The 21,088-nt window shown below is 35.0% G+C and overlaps 3 protein-coding genes and 1 long non-coding RNA gene across 8 annotated transcripts; 2 read left to right on the top strand and 2 right to left on the bottom strand.

Moving 5' to 3' along the window:
* The first annotated feature begins 577 nt into the window (after positions 1 to 577).
* On the top strand, positions 578 to 1,735 carry LOC110748951 (cotton fiber protein). Its single transcript, XM_021948931.2, has one exon. The coding sequence runs from the start codon at positions 762 to 764 to the stop codon at positions 1,434 to 1,436; it is 675 nt and encodes a 224-aa protein (XP_021804623.1). The 5' UTR covers positions 578 to 761; the 3' UTR covers positions 1,437 to 1,735.
* Positions 1,736 to 2,170: 435 nt separating this feature from the next.
* Positions 2,171 to 7,195, bottom strand: LOC110748993 (pre-mRNA-splicing factor SLU7-like). 5 transcript variants are annotated; one of them, XM_088247687.1, is made up of 10 exons: positions 7,041 to 7,195; positions 5,992 to 6,155; positions 5,786 to 5,898; positions 4,797 to 5,210; positions 4,524 to 4,659; positions 4,109 to 4,408; positions 3,087 to 3,303; positions 2,810 to 2,913; positions 2,594 to 2,662; positions 2,171 to 2,492 (listed from the first exon to the last, which is right to left on the bottom strand). In XM_088247687.1, exons 1-10 carry the CDS (start codon positions 7,054 to 7,056, stop codon positions 2,415 to 2,417), a joined length of 1,611 nt encoding a protein of 536 aa, XP_088103813.1. In that variant the 5' UTR covers positions 7,057 to 7,195; the 3' UTR covers positions 2,171 to 2,414. The 5 variants fall into 5 exon arrangements, with proteins under 5 accessions (XP_088103813.1, XP_021804681.1, XP_088103815.1 ...); XM_021948989.2 differs by lacking the exons at positions 5,786 to 5,898; positions 7,041 to 7,195 and adding an exon at positions 5,530 to 5,597 and having other exon boundaries at positions 5,992 to 6,131; XM_088247689.1 differs by lacking the exons at positions 5,786 to 5,898; positions 7,041 to 7,195 and having other exon boundaries at positions 4,797 to 5,597; positions 5,992 to 6,131.
* An 8,935-nt stretch (positions 7,196 to 16,130) lies between these two features.
* On the top strand, positions 16,131 to 18,669 carry C-NAD-MDH1 (Lactate/malate dehydrogenase family protein). The gene is made up of 7 exons (XM_021948924.2): positions 16,131 to 16,290; positions 16,734 to 16,892; positions 16,984 to 17,159; positions 17,523 to 17,800; positions 17,883 to 18,018; positions 18,103 to 18,214; positions 18,306 to 18,669. The coding sequence occupies exons 1-7, from the start codon at positions 16,248 to 16,250 to the stop codon at positions 18,398 to 18,400; spliced, it is 999 nt and encodes a 332-aa protein (XP_021804616.2). The 5' UTR covers positions 16,131 to 16,247; the 3' UTR covers positions 18,401 to 18,669.
* A 282-nt stretch (positions 18,670 to 18,951) lies between these two features.
* LOC110748950 (uncharacterized) lies at positions 18,952 to 20,672 on the bottom strand. The gene is made up of 3 exons (XR_002525541.2): positions 20,407 to 20,672; positions 19,952 to 20,209; positions 18,952 to 19,296 (listed from the first exon to the last, which is right to left on the bottom strand). It is a non-coding gene; the product is annotated as an uncharacterized LOC110748950 (long non-coding RNA).
* Positions 20,673 to 21,088: the final 416 nt, after the last annotated feature.

Here is a 21,088-nt window from a genome sequence, read left to right as displayed (position 1 = left end):
GATTTCTAGATCTAAGATCAATACTGAAAAATTCTGAAGTGACATCAAGCATAAGAATGCCATCAATACAGACCTTTTTGTCACCCTCATCAAGATTTGGATCACACTAATTCACCTAAAATTTTACTGGGTTCTGACCAAAATGTGAATTTGAATCTGCATAGATAACTAAATGTTGTATTATTCTATAACCTTATAAGGAGAGAGAATATGTGTACTTGCTGTACTCAACTACTCATATATACTACAACTAGTTGGTGATCAGAAAAAGAAGAACTGTAGAAAATTGTCATATCATACAATTTCTACAGCCCACAACAAAACAAACACAAGGTGACATACTGGAAACCCTACCATATATAAATACAACCCAAAATAATTAAATGAGTGCTTTACAGTACAGAACTAACATATGCTAAATACACTTTGGATGGTCTTCGTCTCTCACCAAACTTAGGACCCAAGCTTGCTCCAAGCTGGGGCCTCCATGCTTTGCCGAAAGCGAAGACAACTTTGGCTAAGCAAACACCTAATAATTTAATTTTTATTACTGCTTTGCCATTGGCATCCCACAAGCTGAATCTTTCTTAATTGGCTGGCTGCTGTGACTCGAATGGCATTTCCAGCAATTTTCTCAAAAACCAAGAACATTTAGCAAACCAGAATACAAGAGTAAGGTATCAAAGCTTCTTCCTTAAGTGCCATCATCACGGCCTCATAGCCTATCATTTGCAACCAAGTCCTTGCTTAGAGAGGAAACAATGATCTCGTCACGACTCGATGCTTCTATGTCACGCCGGGTGCTGTCAAAGAAGCTTGGCTGTGCCAAGAAGGCGTGGAAGAGCTTCACCAACAAGCTACAATCAAAACTCCACAAGCTCAACATCCCCAAAGCTGTCGAAACCACCACCAGACACCTCCGTGCCTTGCGGAGCAAGTTCCATTTCCTCATCCCATCCAAACTCCGAGCTCTCACCAAAGCTTCCTCTACCTTTCCTAGAGACCAGTTTTACAACCATCACTATGAGGCCTTTGAATCCCACATGGGCTATGCACTAGGTAGATCTAGCTACCAGTACCACAACAAGGTTGTTCACAATAAGAATTCTGCAGCCATACACATAGATGAGCTCTTTGCAGAGCCTGCCGCAGTCTATGAGGACACAAAGAAGAACCAGCATTCAGGTGAGCAGGCAGAAACAAGCAAAGGGAAACAAGTGGTCGAGGATAACGGTGATGGGAAGGCTGTAGCAAGAGATAAAAAGAGTTTGTATAGCGTTGAAGAGGCATGGCAGGCAGTGGTTGCTAAGTCACCGCAGCTGCGGGTGGTGGATGAGAGGGCAGAGGAGTTCATTACCAAGTTTAGGCAAGACATGAAACTTCAGAAGGAGAAGTCCCTTCTTGAGTTCCAAGAGATGTTGGCTCGGGGTACCTAAATTGAGTATATATTGATTATGATTTATTATTAGATTTGTTAGTTTCATTTTTTTCCAATACAAAAGTTGGAAGTGATACAAGAAGCTTGAAGGTTTGTGAGTTTTTGGTTGTGGCTTTCAGGTGAAGTGATTGACGCAGTGATTCCTGCTGCAGATAGTGTGAAGATGTGTAGAAACTTTAGGTTCTTTTCCTTTTAATCTGTCTTTCTTTTTATTTTTTTGGTTTCACACATACATGGATTGCTCGTGTGGATTGGTGTATTGATCGAAAACATGAATAAAAGATTTTCGTTTGAGTATTTTAAAGAGCGCACAGGCGCACAATGAATTACTTGATTATTTCTTGGCAAGTCAATTATTGAAGGACATTAATGGTGGAATGTCTCACATTGGTTGTAAGTCCTTTATTTTTTTAATTTTACACAAGTTATGGTATAACTACTCTAATCTACGGAAAATGGATATTGAACTCGACTGTAAGGAGATGGACACACTGCTCTAACCCAAAGTCTGCACATTGATTGTAATAATATCAAAATCATTCATTAGTAATTTACTTGCTTTGGATAAAGTTCCCATGATTTTTTATTAATGATTTATTGAAGTAAATTAATGGTGAATTGTACCACAGGAAACTATTTTATTTTTAAATTATTCAATTAATTACTGCGGCTTTATGCAGCCAAATTCATTAGTGCACCACATGAGCTATTTAGAAGCAATTGGCATCACTATGAACATTGAAAGAACTCAATCCCAATTCCCAATCCCCAATATCCATGAGAAAGAGTACAGTTAATCTCTCTTTTTTTCCTTGTATGATTTCCTTGTTCTATGGATGTACACAAAACAGCAAGGTCCAAAGAGCTGAGACAACAGCAGGTTTCTGCAAATGTTTCTCCAAGCTTAACCAATAAAAATGCTACTTAAGTTATTCGAGCTTACAGTATCCAGAAGAAAGGCAAACCCAGTTGACACTTAGTGCAGAAAATCTTTCATGGGATCATCGTTATGTATCTTTTTCATCCGATATGCCTCCATCTCCTCAGGAGTAACCTACAAAATGCATTGCATGATGTAAAGACATTTATCAAAAAGGCTAAATACCAACAATCAAGCAATATATCACCAATAGAAGTATAATGAGATCTTTATACCTCATCATCCCATTTAACATTATATTTTCGCTTTCTTTCATCCTTCTCTTCCTTTCTTCTCTTATCCTCCTGCCAAAATAAAAACACATGAGCAAAACAACCAACAAAGTTCAGGAAAAATAGGGTGATGTGAAATTTGAGTCACATCAATTCTATCTTAAAATATATTGCATGACACTAAGAGAGGTAACTTGGAAATTTAAGCCACAAGATCACCTTCTTAAGAGCATCATCAAGTTTTTTCTGGTCAAGAACCAAATCTTCAGGTATATCTGTTCCCCAAGTAGCAAGCCTTTTCTCTTCTGTTGGAGCAGGCGTCTCTGCATCATCAATCTTGAAGATCCAATCAGAATGAAACTTTTTGTATAAAAATCAACATATAATCAAACTAGCAAGACTTATCAACATATAAATGGAAAACACTATCATAAGAACAAACTGTAAATGAAGTAAAGGACATACTAAAACCAGCCACAATATGAAAGGTACAAACCTTCTGAGGCTGCTTTGCGGGCAATATTCGCCTTCATAAGGTCTGCTGCTTCCTCAGCGGCCTCAATTCCAGCTGCACCGGTGCAGTAACTGTTCCGAATTGTTTGCTTACAACACTTGTATCCCCATTGGTGACCCTTCCACCATGATCCCCAAACACTTGTGTGGTTATTGATGTAAACATCCTCTTCATACTTGCTTTTGGGAAGGGAAGTCTCCTTCAAAAGAAAACCAGAAAAGAAAAAAAAATGTTAAATTTGCATTCAAAACGCTACATATAAAAGTTTAAAAGAAAATATCTGGATTATCATTTATATTTTGAAGATGAACAACTTGGGTGGAAGACAATTAGGTAGATCAATTAATCTAATAAATTCACAAAATACTTAGTTTAGCAAACAACATTTATGCTACTTTGCATAGCATTAAAAGAAAGAACAGAACAATCTACACCAGACCAAAAGACTTTAAAATTTATAACTTTACTTCAGCACCATGGATGCTGCTCTAACAAAACAGCACCTGCTATAAATTCCTTCAAAACATTAGTCAACACGTAACCACTGACAACAAAAATAGATATCCACACATGATATTTCAGAGGCTCAAGCAATGCCACATTAAGGTGGGGTTAAATAGCTTGAAAATAATTTTGGTCCACTACCATATATCACATTCTCTTGTGGAACAGTCACATTTTGAAAAGTAATCCCAATGAAAATATTGACTAGTACCAAAATATGAGCATCGAAAGGTATATTAGAACTAGTGATTCAGAAAGAACTGGAAGATATTAAAATTGTTAATATGTGTCTTAAAAAAATTATAGATGCATAATACTAGAAGATAGAGCAGAAACTTGCAAACGCACAAACACTTGGAGGCATGCACACACACATACTCCTAAAGCAAAGCCTTTTTTTTTTTTTTTTGCATAACATAAATGGTACAAATATAAACAACGAGAGGCAAAATCCAAAAACAGAGCTGATTATTTGAAAATGAATTTAATTTCATATATACCATGCCCTTTACAACTCTGCCGGCACGATCATATTCAACTTGTTTCTCACTTTGTCCCAAAAGAAGCTCCTTGGGAAGTACTTCTTCAGTTGCAGCATTGCCATACTTCTCCATGATGGCATCTTTCATTCGTGACTTCAATTTGTCCTTAATGACCTTATAGTTTTTATACAGCAATTCTGCTTGAGATGGAGCAGCTTGCATGTGGATGTCTTGTCCTTTTTCAAATGCCTCCCATGCATGAATATTAAGCGTCTTGAACTCTAGAGCTTGCCCACTAACTCTGTATTGGTTATCTCCCTGTAACAATGGCAAGCTGTCAAATCAATTGTTTGTTACAATCACTATATTAAAGGAAAAAGTTACCAAAAAAAAAATATTCCTAGTATATTCCACAATTTCCAGAGGCACTCACTCCATAAAACTTCTCATTCAGGTCAGCATCAGGAAGAGGATCTTCACGCATGGATCGGGTTTTAGGATCATAATAAGCAGAATTGACATCAAGGTTTAAAAGATATTTAGCTGTGTCCTCCCGAATACGCAAATTTCTGAGCCAAGAGAATTTAAAATTAAAACAAGGCGTGTATTATCTTTTAGAGGAAGGTTATACACAAAATAAGATATATTTCTTACTAAGCAACATACAGACAATCAAGGAGATAGCAAACAAAATTGCAATACGTACCTGACAGTTCCAGTGCTTCCACCACCAGTTGTTCGAACACGCTTCTCAACCTTTGCAAAATCCATTTGTTTGCTTTCATCAACCTTGGCCTCATCAACCTTCAGAGCATCATTATCCTCATCATCATCACTAACCTCCCCCTCCCCGTTCTGCTTATTATTTTTCTCCTCCAACTTTTTCAGCTGCTGCTCCTTCAGGTATTTCCTTCTAGCCTCATCCCTTGCTTCGTATCTCTCAATGACACGAGCATAAGTTGCTGCATCAAAACCATTCCATCTATCCCGTTTTCCATCATAATCCAGCTCAAACATCTCTATCTTTTCATCAGGTGCAATGTGCAAATTTGTCCACTTTGCTCCCTTCTTTCTAGGCCTCTCCATGCAGGACTTAGCGCTATGTGTCATGGCCCCACAGCTGTCAATAGCAAACGATGAAAGGTAATACAAGAATCCCAACTCAACACAGTATATGATAAGAATACAGGAATTTAGAAGAGTTTTTAAAAAAAATTCATGAGCTAAAACATGAATCCTATGATCCTATCCCCAAAAAAACAAATAAATAATAAACAAACTTTTGTTTGCTGACATAATTATATGACTATACGAAACCAGACAAAAATTTGTTTGTAGGCATTCATGAATTTAACCACAGAATATCCCGAAAAAACTCATGGCACCCTCATAAATTTGAGAATTAAGTTGCATGTAAATTATTTGATCAGCTAACAAACCAGTGTTGGACATGGGTGGATATACGAATGTTGTGAGCTCATAACACCATCAGCAATCTTGTCATTCCCTATATGAAAAGCATTTTCCCATTATCAACTGTACACAAAAAATGTCTTCCCCAATGGAAAGACGTGATCATTAAACACGCATTACAATTATTGAACAAAAATATTATATTTGAGATTTAATTAGCAAGTATGATAGCAGGAAAAACAATCAGGGACCAATATTATAAGCAATGCAACGTCCATATACTTTTCACATGCTCCTTTCCGGTACTTATCCGCGTGATAAATCTTTGCACCTCTGTCATACCAGGATTTTGTATAATTCGGATCGGATTTCCATTTCCTTTGATGTTTTAAACTCTATACAGAAATAGAAAGGAAAATCCCCATAAGCATATGCAGCTTCGACATCTCAGTAAAAAAGGGTTTACAAATCTTTGAATGTTAGCTTACTGGTCTCTCAGCATTAAGATACCAAGGCGCAGATGACATATATTGAGGAATGTGAGGATTAATCTCTTTCCCATCTTCATCAACTTCAGCTGGTGCTAACCCAGCTTTACGCGCTTCCTCCAATTCAATCTGCTTCCGATGATCCTCCCTTGATTTGAAAGCCACTGCACACACCACAAAATAGAATAACAAAACTTTAGAAAACAATGAAATTGTGACATAACATTCTTACTGAAGTTTAAATTACCAAGGCAAATTTTCTTGCAACATTTATATAAAAAAAGAATTTGAATCGAAATTATTCACTCCAATATTGGAACGAAAATCCACCTTCGTGAAGCATTAATATGAACATGATGTTTTGTGCTTTAGTTTTACGCGTAAAATGCTTTTGTATACTAAGTTGTTCGGTAACTATACTCTAAAAATCACCCACATTTGTGCTAGTACATTGTGAAATTAGCAAAAAGGATCATTTTCATTCACCAATCACCAACTATTGTGCAAAGATAGATATCTGAAATACCATTCTCAATCCCATCCTACGTTTACGTACTGTCATCCTTCAGCTTTGCACCGGTGAAGCTTCACATAAAAGTTACACTACATATAAACATAAATCCTAACTTTTGATTTCTCTCATCTCATAATATCGTCTTATCATGTATCTCAAAAATCAAAAACACCCAATCCTTTTTAATTTTCAATAAATGGGGTGCTATTATATTCATGGTTAGCCAGCAGCAACCTAGACCAATCTTCATCAACAATTCACACATCCCAAAATCGAACCTTTAACAACAGAGACAAGGTACATTGGATATAGGCTATAGCAAAAGAACAAACAACAAAATAAACCCCCACCATACTTCTCAAAATTGATGCGAAACAATGAAAATTTCCTCGAATTTTAAGCTTTTTATTTCAATTCTACGTTGTATAGCGTCTAAAATTTGGCCAACAAAGAACCCAAGTCGTCATTTCAATTTAAAAGGAAGCGGCATTCGAGAAATTGGGGGCAACGAGAATTGTAAAGTCCGTAGCTTTACCTGATGCCGTAGCCATAACTGAATGCAGGAAGAGAAGCACCCAAGGAGAAAGGACCAGACTCTTCTGGAAATACAGAGGGACAACGAAAAGCGTTTTTGGGGGGGGGATATGTTACGGTGTTTTTACTCGCACCGACTTTGGTCCTTTTATGAGATGATTATTCAATCTTTCAGATTTTTTTTTTTTTGTTATGAATCTTATCTTAGAATTACTTCTCTACATTTTTTTTATTTATAGTATCCTTTGCATTATCATTTGGTTTTGCAGTATAGTTTTTATTTTATTTGACGATCTTCAAAGTTGATTTTTTATTTTTTATTTTTTTTTATTTTTTTTAATAGAAATGGTATAGCCGTCCGGCTATATTCCGTTTTTTTTTAATTTTTTTTAAAAAGAAATAGTATAGTCGCGCGTCGTTACTCGATATTTTAAAGGATTTTTCTAATTTTTTAAAAAGCAAACGTACAATACTCATATTGAACATGTATGTATGTATTTTTCATATTTTATACACATATTTCATTACAAATTTTCAATAATATACACAAAATTCACGTACACATATTATTGAATACAAATAACATATATTCAAATATTATATAGTGGCTGAACTTTTAATTTGTAATTTGCCAAAATTTCACCGAATAAAACACGTACGTATTTTACTTGTATAGCCGCACGGCTATTAAAAATTCATATCTATAAAGTAAGCCGCGGCTATTACAAATTAATGCAAATAGGAGGGTCCTTTTTTCCTTTTTCTTTTTTCTTTTTTTTATTAAATTGTATAGCCGACAGGCTATGCTTGGTTTTTTAATTTGTTTTTTAAAGAAATAGTAATCCCGATGGGCTATACTCCATTTTTTCTAATTTGTTAACAGAGATAGTATAGCCGACCGGCTATACTCAGCATTTCCTAATTTTTTATAAAAATAAATCGTATAGCCGACCGGCTATACTCAGCTTTTCCTAATTTTTTTATAAAAATCAATAGTATAGCCGATCGGCTATACACGGTGTTTATTATTATTTTTTTTTAATTAATTTTTTTTTAAATAATATAGCCAGTCGGCTATACTCGTTTTTTCTAATTTTTTTAAACGAAATAGTATAGCCGGGCGGCTATACTCGGTTATTTTCTATTATTTTTTTTTTAAATAATATAGCAGGACGGCTAGACTTTCTTTTTTCCTAATTGAAAAAATAGTATAGCTGCGTGGAGACACTGGTTTTTTCCTAATTTTTTATAAATTAAATGTCCAATACTCATATATGTACGTACCTATTTTTCATATTTATTAAACATATTTTTGACAAAATTTTCAAATATACACAAAAAATTCTCGTATTATACACATATTATTGAATACAAATAATATATATTAAAATATTATATACGGGGCCGAACTTTTAAGTTGTAATTTGACAAACTTTTGATAAATAAAACACATACTTATTTTATTCGTATAGCCGCGGCTATACCAAATTAATATCTATAAAGTATAAACTAATGCAACTAGGAGGCTCCTTTTTTCTTAAATTTTTTTTCTTTAGTAAAATAGTATAACCAACCAGCATTACTCGGTTTTTTCTAATTTTTTTTAAAAAGAAATAGTATAGCCGCGCGGCAATACTCGGTTTTTTCTCATTTTTTAAAAGAAATAGGATTACCGCGCGGCTATACTCGGTTTTTTTAAAGAAATTGTATATCCGAGTGGCTATACTCGATTTTTTAATATTTTTTAAAGAAATAGTATGGCCAGGTAGGGGTGGGCATCAATCCGGCCGAACCGATGAAACCGGCCGAACCAAACCGTAATTACCGGTTTGGTTTTCAAACCGTTTGACTTTTTTTTGGTCAAAACCAAACCAAACCGGACCGTATATGGTTTGGTTTGGTTTGGTTTTGAGCTTTTGTAAACCGGCTTAAACCAAACCGGACCGTTTATGTGTATATTTATTTATTTTATTTTATTTTATATGTGTAATACTCTAATTAGTTAATAACTATATATGAATATTTGAATTGAGCTATATTAGTTAGTGAAATATGAAGTTTTATGACCTTTTGAGCTTTAGAACGGTTTCGTACTCTAGAAGATGATTTATGTAAGAAGTAAGTTGTGAATTTGTTGGTTATAATTGGGCTAATAATGTTGAAAAAATGCAAAAAGAAAGAGAATTGGGCTTAGGCCCAAACCGGCCGAACCAAACCGTCTTAAATTGGTTTGGATTGGTTCGGTTTCCCTTATAACTTTTATCCAAACCGAACCAAACCAAACCGTTATATTTTAATTGGTTCGGCCGTGGTTTTGACCTAAAACCGACCCAATCCGGACCGTGCCCACCCCTATGGCCAGGTGGCTATACTCAGTTTTTTCTAATTTTTTTAATGAAATTGTATTGCCGTGCTAATATACTCCTTTTAAAAAAAAAAAAAATTAATGAAATAGTATAGCCACCCGGCGATACGCTTTTTAAAACAAAATTTAAAAGAACTAGTTTAGTCGAGCTGCGATACTCAGTTTTTCTTAAATTTTTTACAAGGAAAAAGTATAGCCACGCTACGATACTCACTTTTCTTAACTTTTTAAAAGAAATAGTACCGCCACACGGCTATGCTCGGTTTTGTTTTCTATTTTTTAAAAAAGAAATAGTGCGGCTATACTCGGTTTTTTCAAATTTTTTAAAAGAAATATTATTGCCGCTCAGCTATACTCATTTTTTTAAAGAGATAGTATAGCCGAGTAGCGATACTCAATTTTTTAATATTTTTTTAAGAAATAGTATAGTCGCGCTGCTATACTCGATTATTTTCTAAGCTATACTTCATTTTTTCCTAATTTTAAAAAATCGTGTAGCCGCGCTGCTACACTCTTTTTTTCCTACCTTTTTTTAAAAATTAAACGTCCAATACTCGTATTAAACATGTACGTACGTATTTTTCATATTTATTATACATATTTTTGACGAATTCTTCAAATATACACACAAAATTCTAAGTTGAATACAAATAATATATATTAAAATATTATATACTGACCGAACTTTTAAGTTGTAATTTGACAAAATTTTGATGAATAAAACACATACGTATTTTATTCGTATAGCCACGCGGCTACACCAAATTAATATTTATAAAGTATAAACTAATGCAACTAGGAGGGTCCTTTTTTCTTGTTTTTTTTGTTGTAAAATATTATAGCCATCCAGCATTACTCAGTTTTTTCTAAATTTTTTTAAAAAAGAAATAGTATAGCCGCACGGCATTACTCGCTTTTTTTTCATTTTTTAAAATAAATAATATTGTCGCATGGCTGTACTCGATTTTTTCTAATTTTGTTTAAAAGAAATCGTCTAGCTAAGTGGCTATAGTCGGTTTTTAAATATTTTTTAAAGAAATAGTATTGCCGGTCGGCTGTACTCAATTATTTAATATTTTTTTCAGAAATAGTATAGCCGAACGGCTATACCTGGTTTATTTATTTATTTATTTATTTAACGAAATAGCATATCCGCTCGACTATACGCCTTTTTTAAAAAAGCATTAAAGAAATAGTATAGCCGGTCGGCTATACCCGGTTTATTTATTTATTTATTTTAACGAAATAGCATAGCCGCTCGGCTATACGCCTTTTAAAAAAAAACATTAATGAAATAGTATAGACGATCGGCTATACTCGTTTTTTAATTTTCTAAAGAAATAGTATAGCCGCGCGGCGATACTCAGTTTTTCTTAACTTTTTTTTTTTATAAAAGAGACAGTATAGCCGCTCGGCTATAGGCTGTTTTTTTCCTAATTTGTTTTAAAAATAAATAGTATAGTCGCCCGGCTATACCCGGTTTTTTCTAAATTTTTTTAAAAGCAAACGTACAATGCTTGTATTGAATTTGTATGTATGTATTTTTTTTATATTTAATATACGTATTTTTGATAAAATTTTAATTAATACACACAAAATATATTGAAATATTTTATAGTGGCTGAACTTTTAAGTTTTAATTTGACAAAATTTTGACAAATAAAACACAGTTGGAGGTGCCCGGGAGGAGGTGGTCGGACGACAACAACTGGAGGCGGCAACCAGGTAGCGGTGGGAGAGGTGGTCGGACAACATTGGCTAGAGGCCGTGGTCGAATGGTGGCAATAGTGGCAGGGTGGAGGTGGATCGCTGGACATGTGGCATAAGTTTATTGACTTCAAATAAATTAGTTCAAATATAAATGGAGTGGCATTGTGTGTGATTTTTTTAAAAAAATAATTATATTATTGTAAAATTACACCTTCTTTTTTGGTCATTAGCCTCAAGTAAATTAGGTTAAATTAGTTTCCTATCTATCATAAGAAGAAACTCTATAGTGACTATAAACCGAACCTCCCTTTATGTTTTATAATAAATAAAAAATGGTGTTAATTTGGTGTACTTATTATATTGGTCAAAGGGAAATAAGGGAATTTGAGTTGAGAATCTCTCCCAACATTGAGAGGAGAAATATAATTAGACGAACGTATAGTTGATATTCAAATTACTTATTATTGATTTAGTAAGTTGTGTCATTTTATTGTCAATGTTAACAAAAATTAAGTATTTTAGTTGAATTACACATACCTCCTTTCATATTGTGCTGAATTGACATTTATTCTAATTCATATATTAAAAGTAAATCATCCAAAGGAAACCAAATAATGAATATTATTTATCTATTTATTTTATGAAGATCTATATATTTTTTATGGAGCATTTATTTTCACTACTTTAATTCATAGTGTTTCATAACCATCAAGGATGGATCTCATAAGTGGCTAACTTGGGCTATAGCCCATGTGGCTTTTTTTTTTTACAGGAAAAAATAATAATTTAGCCCACCCAAGTCTACCCCTATCATGACATTTGAGGAATTTTTTTTTGGGTTAATTACTGTAGACCTATGTTGCACCGACACTCCAAACTGCTGGAGTGTCGGACACTCCGACACGCCGACACGCGTTGGACACGGTCAACGGCTGGGACACGGTCAAGACACGCCGCCGACACGGTCAAGACACGGCTCCGACACGGTCAAGACACGGCAGGGACCTGATTGAAATTTTGAAAATAAAAGTTGGGGTCTAAACGTGATTTTTGAAACTTTGGTGGACTGATTTGAAATATTTTGAAAAAGATGGGTTAAAATTGGAAAAAGACATTTTTAAATCTAAATGAATCAGTTCCGCGCAGCTCTTCCTCTTCTCCTTTTCAATTTTTTTTTCTTTGTTTTCAAATTCTTTTATGCCAGATGGAATGATTATCCTAATTTTGTTATGATTCGTGTTCTATTGTTCATTGGCTGATTGATAATTGTGAAATGATGCTTAGTTTTGTTTTGAGAAAGTTAAGTCACACACAGGTTTTGGTAATGGAATTGACTTGAGTTGGATTTAATTTGCAATGGGTTTGGTTTCATTTGCTTGTCAGGGTTGATATCAAAGAATTTTGCTGGTCTTGTGTTATTGATTTTGGTTTAGTTTTCTGAGAGGGAAGTTCTTATATATATATATATATAAGTAGATTGCCATGGCTGAGTGTGACCAAACGCGGAGCATATGTAGTTGTAGTGTAGTTTTTACATCTTTTACGTTGAGGCAGAGGACCATCTTCACACTTTTTTAATTTTGTTTCTCTGTTTTGATGTGTTTTTTGTGTGTGGGTATTTTGTATGATTGTATCTGTTTGGAGCTTTTTTTATTTTTAATAAAAGTCTTGTTATTAGTTGTTGAGTATTTTTTAATTTGGTTTATTAGGGAAAGATGAGTTATTCTAATGCTAACTCTAGTGGGGATTCGGATTTGATACTATGAACTTAGAGAATGCGGGTGTGCTTGAAATTGCAAACCTTTCACTTGATGAACCGAAATTAGAGGGCGTGTTGTTTTCACTTGATCATTTATGTTTTATTTTGTGGTGTATTAATTATTATGTATGGATGATGAACATGAGTTATTTATTTTGTTTTATGGAATTATGTGACATTAAAATATTGAGAATTAATTATTATTTTAATTGTCGTGTCCTAGCCGTGTCTGTGTCCTACTTTTTTGAGATTTTCCGTGTCGCCGTGTCGCCGTGTCGCGTTCCCGTGTCCTCGTACCCGTGTCCGTGCAACATAGCTGTAGACGTCCGTGAACTATGGCCCCAGTTGCAATTGGGTCCGCGAACTAAATTTCGTGGCAATTTCGTCCTTTAATTAGACAATAAGGTGCAATTAGGTCCTGCCGTCCAATTCTGTCAAATTATCCGTCAAAATGAGGGGTAAAAGCGTCGTTTCGAGTCTTGAACAAATATATCTTAAAGAATAAAATAACAAAAAATTCAAAAAAATAAAAACTAGAACAAGAACAATGGAAACAAACCCAGAAAAAGGCACCCCCATCTCATCTTCCCCAACCCCCATCCCGACCTCCCCTTCCCCATACCCACCTCCGATGCTCAAATTTTTTTTTTTCTACCCTTATTTTCTAAGGAAGATCATTAAAAAAAAAAAAAAAAAAAAGGAAAGAAAAAGATTTAAAATAATTAATTGCCCCACGGTTTCTCTGCAACCAAATGAAACCTTAAATAATTTTAATTTATTTGTCATCTTGAACAACAGTTACTTATTTGATAAATCAGTTTCTATTAGAGCTCGGATCTGAGAAGCCGAAGGCCTAGAGGCCATGGCGTCGTTGCAGGCCGACCAGAACGGCGACTCCGGCCAGATTAACGGCACTGGAGGAGGTGGAGACTCACAAAGGACGCTTCCGACGCCGTTTTTGACCAAAACGTATCAGCTGGTGGACGATCCGTCCGTCTCAGCTTCACCGTTCCAAATTTTCCAAAACTGCCCAATAGATAATAAAATTTGAAGAAAAAAAAGAGGAAAGAGATTCCTCAAATCTGGAGGAGAGAGAGTGACGCCGGAGAATGTTTCTCAACTCCACCATTTACAAATTTTTCAGATTTCTCCAATAAATATACCTTACTAAAATTAAAACTGAGAGATCAATACCAAGTGTGGGCTATGAAGGATTACTGATTGAGGAGAAAAATAGGAATGCAGGGTTGTGTGGATGATGATGGAGGAGTGACTAAAGTGAAGAAAGAAAGTTTCGACCAAAAAAAAAAAGTGAAGAAAGAGAGAGATGAATGGATGAGAGAGAGGGATGCGGAAGAGACGAGAAAATGGTTGCAGAACATTTTTTAATATTTAAAATTGAAAGTAAAATTAGTTGCCAGCTGTTGACATTTTATTGGCTTGGGATACTTATGTGGTTTGGGGGTCGAAGCCAAGGGTTTAAGGCAAGTGTTCAGATTCGAAGGAGAGTCTTCAGACTCGAAAGGACGTTTTTACCCCTCATTTTGACGGATTCAGTTACGGTAGGACCTAATTGCACCTTATTGTCTAATTAAATTAAATGACGAAATTGCCATGAAATTTAGTTCGCAGACCCAATTGCAACTGGGGCCATAGTTCACGGACGTCTACAGTAATTAACCCTTTTTTTTTTTATAGAGTTTATGAAGTATCAATTAGGGATTTGCAATTGAGACTTATGAATTGTCAATTTAGGATTTGTAATGGGGGCTTATTAGTTTTAATTTATGAGTTATGAATTATCAAATAGAATTTGTAATTGATTTTGGTGTTCTTGCTTATTCAATAGGTTATACTTTATTAAACATGCTCATTATTTCCCCATGACTAGATATATATATATATATATATATATATATATATTTGTTATCAATAAAATTCACTTGTGTTTTCTATCTACTTAGTAAGTTTGTACATAAGGTAAATTTAGCCCATCTTATTTTGAAGTCCTGAGTCCGTCCCTGATAACCACCTTTCTCAATACTTGAGATGTGTTTATGAGCATTACTATGGTTCCACAAATACAAATCAAATAGTTAACTATAGTTATGACCATTGACACATGTTAAGTGTTGAAAATGATGATAAAGAAACTAACTTTAAGTGGTGAACAAAAATATTTCCATATTTCTTATGTTCATGTTTGTATTGTTAACTAGCCTCTCCGCACGCGTGCTTCTGTGCCTATGAGAGGCTTTTTGTTTTTAAAATTTAAAATTTAAAATTTATTTTAGAGTTTAAAAAGATAATGGGTAGTTGTGTTCCATAAAAAATATTATCCATTATCTGATTTTTCTTTTAATTTTAACTTTTTAAAAATATGAAAAAGTGTGAATTTACCATATTATCTTCATTTAATTAATAATTTCAATTCTTAATGTTTGCATTAACCAAAGATATTTTTTGGTATTTTGAATATTTTACCATTCTCTGCCTTTTGCTTTATATATACTAGCCTCTCCGCACGCACTTCCACTCATGCGAGAGGCCTTTTTAAAAAAATTAAAATTTATTTTAGAATTAAAAAAGATAATGGGTAGTTGTGTTCCATAAAAATAGGCCATTATCTAATTTTTCTTTTAATTTTAATTTTTTAAAATATGAAAAAGTGTGAATTTACCATATTATCCTCATTTAATTAATAATTTCAATTCTTAATGTTTGCATTAACCAAGGGCATTTTTTGGTATTTTGAATGTTTCATCATTCTCTGTCTTTTGCTTTATATATATATATATATATATATATATATTTGATATTTAGTCGGAATTTAAGCAAGGCCATGATTTAATTTTGTTTGGTACCTTTTATTTTTCTGAATTATTATCAGTCATCTGTCTGACTTATTGGTGTACTCTTAACGAACGTGGCAACGTCAGCTCAAACGAGGACCAATAGTTAGAAACTTTAAAACTACTTTTTATGCGCTACGCATGGATCATGACGATTGTCGTTAGGACAAATCACGAGACAGAATCTAAACGGAATATGCCTCCTCCGCTTCTTCCGCTGCACGCGCGTCGTCTTCTCCAAGTCATCGCCTTGATGCCCAAACATGACGCCGTCTAACGGTCCACTTGTTTCCAAAACTTGGAAACGGTACCGTTCCACTCCTTATCCCTTTCTCAAACCAGCAAAAACGCAGTCGTTTACAACTATCCCCTTCCCTTTCCTTGGCAACAAAATTTCCACGCCTATAATAAGTACTTCCCCTTCATCTTCTCTACTCTCTCACTGTAAGCTTTTCTCTCTGATATCAACGAATCTACTTCATCGATCGAATCTTCTTCCTCTTCTCTCCTCAATCAGAATCCATGGCGAAAGAACCAGTTCGAGTCCTCGTTACTGGAGCCGCAGGTACTGTAACGTTTCCTTTACAATAGGAATCTCACTGTTTAGCTTCACTTCTAACTAGTTTTGAGCGATCTTCTAGTTCTAGATCTGTGCTTTTTAGCTTGTAGTTTTGCATATTCTTGATGCGCCGTTTAGATCTGGTAGGTAATGGTATAAAACTTACATATGGTAGGGCTGAGATTCTCAGAAGATCGCTGAAGTAGTAAGTAGATGTTGTCAAATCATACGGCTTATGATTTATTTGAAGTATTGATCCAGAACTCGATGAGTTTGAATTTTGTCTTTTATAGTGTTATTTGATAGTGTGTATCTTTCTCAATGAAGTAGTAATTAGATTGATGCTTTCAAATCATATAGTGTATGATTTGTTTAAGTGGCGATACGAGATTTGATCAGTTTGAATTTTTGAGTTGTGTATAAAAGTATGTATATTTTTGGATTTCCAGGACAAATTGGATATGCGCTTGTACCAATGATCGCAAGGGGAGTGATGCTGGGAGCTGACCAGCCGGTGATTCTTCACCTGCTTGATATCCCTCCAGCTGCTGAGGCTTTGAATGGTGTCAAGATGGAGTTGGTCGATGCTGCTTTCCCTCTTCTTAAAGGTAAATAGGGAAAAACACTCGACGGATCCGTTATATGCACATGTACTGTGTTTGTGTATGTGATGTAATTGATATTTGTGTATTTTATCAGGTGTTGTTGCTACAACTGATGTTGTGGAGGCATGCACTGGAGTCAACATTGCCGTTATGGTTGGTGGATTCCCAAGGAAGGAAGGCATGGAAAGAAAAGATGTCATGTCAAAGAATGTTTCTATTTACAAGTCACAAGCTTCTGCTCTGGAGAAGCACGCAGCTGCTAACTGCAAGGTAAGTGCCAAATTTTCAAACAAATTTTATTTAGTTTGTTGCGTTTTATCTATGTTACTGGGTTATGAGATGAGTTTTGTACACGTCCCAAATACACAACTCCATCTTCATGGAGAATTATGACTAATTTGTCATTGTATCGGACTGTTCCATGTATCTCTTTGTTTTCTCAATGAAATTCTTAAGATGGTTCCACAGATGCGAGATTGTAAATGTGTCATGTCTGTATAAGGGGTGTGATCAAGCCCCCTTTGGAAAACAACTAGCTTTTTTAGGTTTTCTATACAACATGAAGACAGTTGTTGCAGTTTAAAATTTCAAATTGATTTGACATTTATATGCTACCTTTCCTTTCTTTTGCAGGTTTTGGTGGTTGCTAATCCTGCAAACACCAATGCACTGATCTTGAAGGAATTTGCACCATCAATTCCTGAGAAAAACATAACCTGTTTGACTAGACTGGATCATAACAGGGCTTTGGGCCAGGTTTCAGAGAGATTGAACGTTCAAGTTTCTGATGTTAAAAATGTTATTATCTGGGGAAACCACTCATCATCTCAGTATCCTGATGTCAACCATGCAACTGTCAAGACACCATCTGGAGAGAAAGCTGTCCGTGAGCTTGTTGCTGATGATGCATGGTATGAGAATGGGCAAATATTTAATTCTAGCTTTAGTCCTGTTATGAGGTTTACTTACATTGACGCACTCCTCTTTCGGTAGGTTGACGGGAGAATTCATTACCACTGTTCAACAACGTGGTGCTGCAATCATCAAGGCTCGTAAGCTGTCCAGTGCATTATCTGCTGCTAGCTCTGCTTGTGATCACATTCGTGATTGGGTACTTGGAACCCCTGAGGTGTGTATGATTCTGTCTGGTTTTCAGTTATATCATGTTAGACACATGTATGTATGCTTATGATTTATATGCCCATACATTCAGGGCACCTGGGTTTCCATGGGTGTGTACTCTGATGGCTCGTACAATGTTCCTTCTGGTCTCATTTACTCATTCCCAGTCACTTGCCAAAATGGAGAGTGGAAGATTGTTCAAGGTAAAACCCTCCAGCTCCTGCATTCCCTGACATTTTAATAGAATGTGAAATTCTCAGTGTTCTAATATCTTTTTGATTTGCAATTGTCTAGGGCTGTCTATTGACGAGTTCTCTAGGAAGAAGTTGGACGCAACCGCAGACGAGCTCAGTGAGGAAAAGGCTTTGGCATACTCTTGCCTCTCTTGAATGTCCACCCGTCTATTATTCCTGGGCGTGGTTTAGGGTTTGCCTGCCTGCAATGTGTGACAAATGGAAGTAGCTGAAGTTTTGAATAATGCCATTGTTAAGATAGAGAGATCTGTTAATGATGCAGAAGCTGCTTCTGTGGGTTTTACAGTTGTTGAACCCATTGTTATATCCCGGATGCTTGACTTCTTTTCTCTCTTTCGTTTTTTTGGAAAAATTGCGAATTTGAATGTGGTATTGAGACGTAAAATAACCCATATTTGCCTTGATTCTAAGACTTCGAAAAGAGTCCTCAGGTTTCATGTCACTTAAATTACCTTTTAAGCCTTAAGAGTTTGATAACATATATGTTCCGCTGTTTGTGATCATAATGATGTCTACAATCTGGGGTTATATTTAAATGTTAATCTGCATTGTGCATTATATAGGGATAGTTGAACGCGATCTTGCTTCCATTTTCTAAATGATTTGGTTTTTGTGTTTTTGCTAAAAAGAGGACAAATCATTCGTACCCAGAATAGTTAACAGTGAACTGAAGAACATTACAGCCCCAAATCCAGGATGGTCCTATCCAAACTAAAGATTACATAGCAAGCGCAAAGGCCAGAAATCAATGAGCCAAAAAACCAGAATACTACCATCCCACTATAAACCAATACACCATCAAGTATCAGTGTCAAATAGAACCCAGCTATTGAGGCAAAATCATCTCAAACTTGATGAGATACCACCACCAAGAGAATGAGCATAACCACTCAGAAATGCTCCCAATGCTAAGCCAAGTATCAAAGCACTCTCCCTTCTCCACTAGGTCCGCATCACCCAATCTCTGAAATGTTCCATCTCTACAAAAGGCTTCTCCACCAAATAATCCCGATCCTCAACGCATAGAATTCCTTGGCAAAGAAATAAAACAACTTCAGATTTACAAGGAACTCCATTAGATCGGAGCAACACAAAAGAGGAAATGGGAAAGAATTGGTACAAGAGCCAGTGAACAAACCCCAGAAAATAAACTAGGGAACTCCATTAGTTATTATTACAACCGTCGTTGTTCTTATGTAAAGACGACCGTTTTATGTTAAAAATCGTCGCTATTTATGGGTAAAGACGGCAGTTTATAAAAAACATCGTTATTTGTGAGTAAAGACGACGATTTTTGTTTAAAACCATCATAAATTATGGGTAAATAAGTCAAAATTTTGTTACAAACCATCGTTAATTGTATATAAAGACGACGGTATTGTATTGAAAACGGTCATTAATTATATGCACAGAAGACGGTTTTTTCAATAAAACCATCGTTTTATTATCTTTAAATTTGTTGTCTAATAAGTTCTCAAGCTGTTACATTTTAGTTTTTTGTTTCCTATGATTCTATACAATGATTTTAACTAGAAAACCAATTATAATGCTTTATTAACGAGTATATACACTCAAAAATTATTTCTTTCATAAAACGTGAAGATTCAATAGTTATTACATAGTTAACCAATCTTTATTCTATTACATACATAATTCGTACTTATAATTAGAAATAAAGGAGCTCACAAATTCTACTAATTTGATATGAACTTTATCAATTTGTTCTTGGATTGACTTAGCTCTGCCTTCTTGCACATTTTCCAAGTTGTTGTATTCCCCTCCCCCTGTAACAACATCAGCAACAACAGGTCCTTCTACAAGACTTGCAAAATGAACATCAAACTCCACAAACACAAATCTTACTTCAGCAATCATGTTGTTTTTGTCCATTCACAGTGCGCCTTGTGTGAGCTTTGAGAAAAGATAACCATAAACAAAGTATTCCTGCAAATAACAATAGGGATAAAAGGCAGAGCCAAAGTAAGAGAAGGGGTTTAACTGAACTGCTTCAATTATCTATAACCAATAACCAAATCCAAACCTATAACCAATACCAACAACAGCAATACTGAACTCAAAAAACAAAGATATTCTTCAATTGAAGAGTTAAAAGTCTCAACAGTCAACAGCGCAAAACTCACGTTACATAGAGTCTTTGCGTCGATATCCGTGAGGTTGTTGTGTTTACCACAGTAGAAAGACTGGCCTTCCTCCCCCAAATCACACCTTCCTGTTATTGTTCATGGAATTCAATCTCTCATTTTCTTTACTGGGTTCACAAAGAAGTAGCAGTCAAGACTAATTGATGCTTGACGATGACTGAAAATTGATTTGACGGTGATTTTAACAAATCACAAAAAAGGAAGAAAATTTACACTGACGACAAAGTTCAGTAAATCCACGAGGACCACAAAAATGGATATTTTGATTCAACTTTTTTTATTTCTTTAACAAGACCACAAGTTTGTAAGTCGTTAGCTCCTTTGTGAGTCGTGACCACTCCTAGCTTCCTACTTCAACTGTCATACGTAACCATCTTGGAAAAAACTGAGAAAAAACACTCCTATTCCCTCAACTTTTAACAATTTTAAAGAGCATGTCATCAATCATGGGCTTGAAAAGTTTGTGGAAAAATTGAAATGAAATGATGGACAAGATAGAGACAAGCTTATTAAAGTTTAGAAGTTGTTCTGCTTTTTCCTAAAATCAATGTAGATAAGTACATGCCTGGTGTTCAAACCAAAATGGGAATGCGAATTTTGGATCACACAAAGTTTATATGTATTTATTTGACTTCTCTAGTTCATACATACAAGTCTTGTA

This window comes from Prunus avium, chromosome 1 (assembly GCF_965620075.1).
Source record: "Prunus avium chromosome 1, drPruAviu1.hap1.1, whole genome shotgun sequence".
Taxonomy (NCBI): Eukaryota; Viridiplantae; Streptophyta; class Magnoliopsida; order Rosales; family Rosaceae; genus Prunus; species Prunus avium.
The sequence above is the reverse complement of the archived record's forward strand: the minus strand, read 5'-3'. Positions and strand labels throughout refer to the sequence as shown.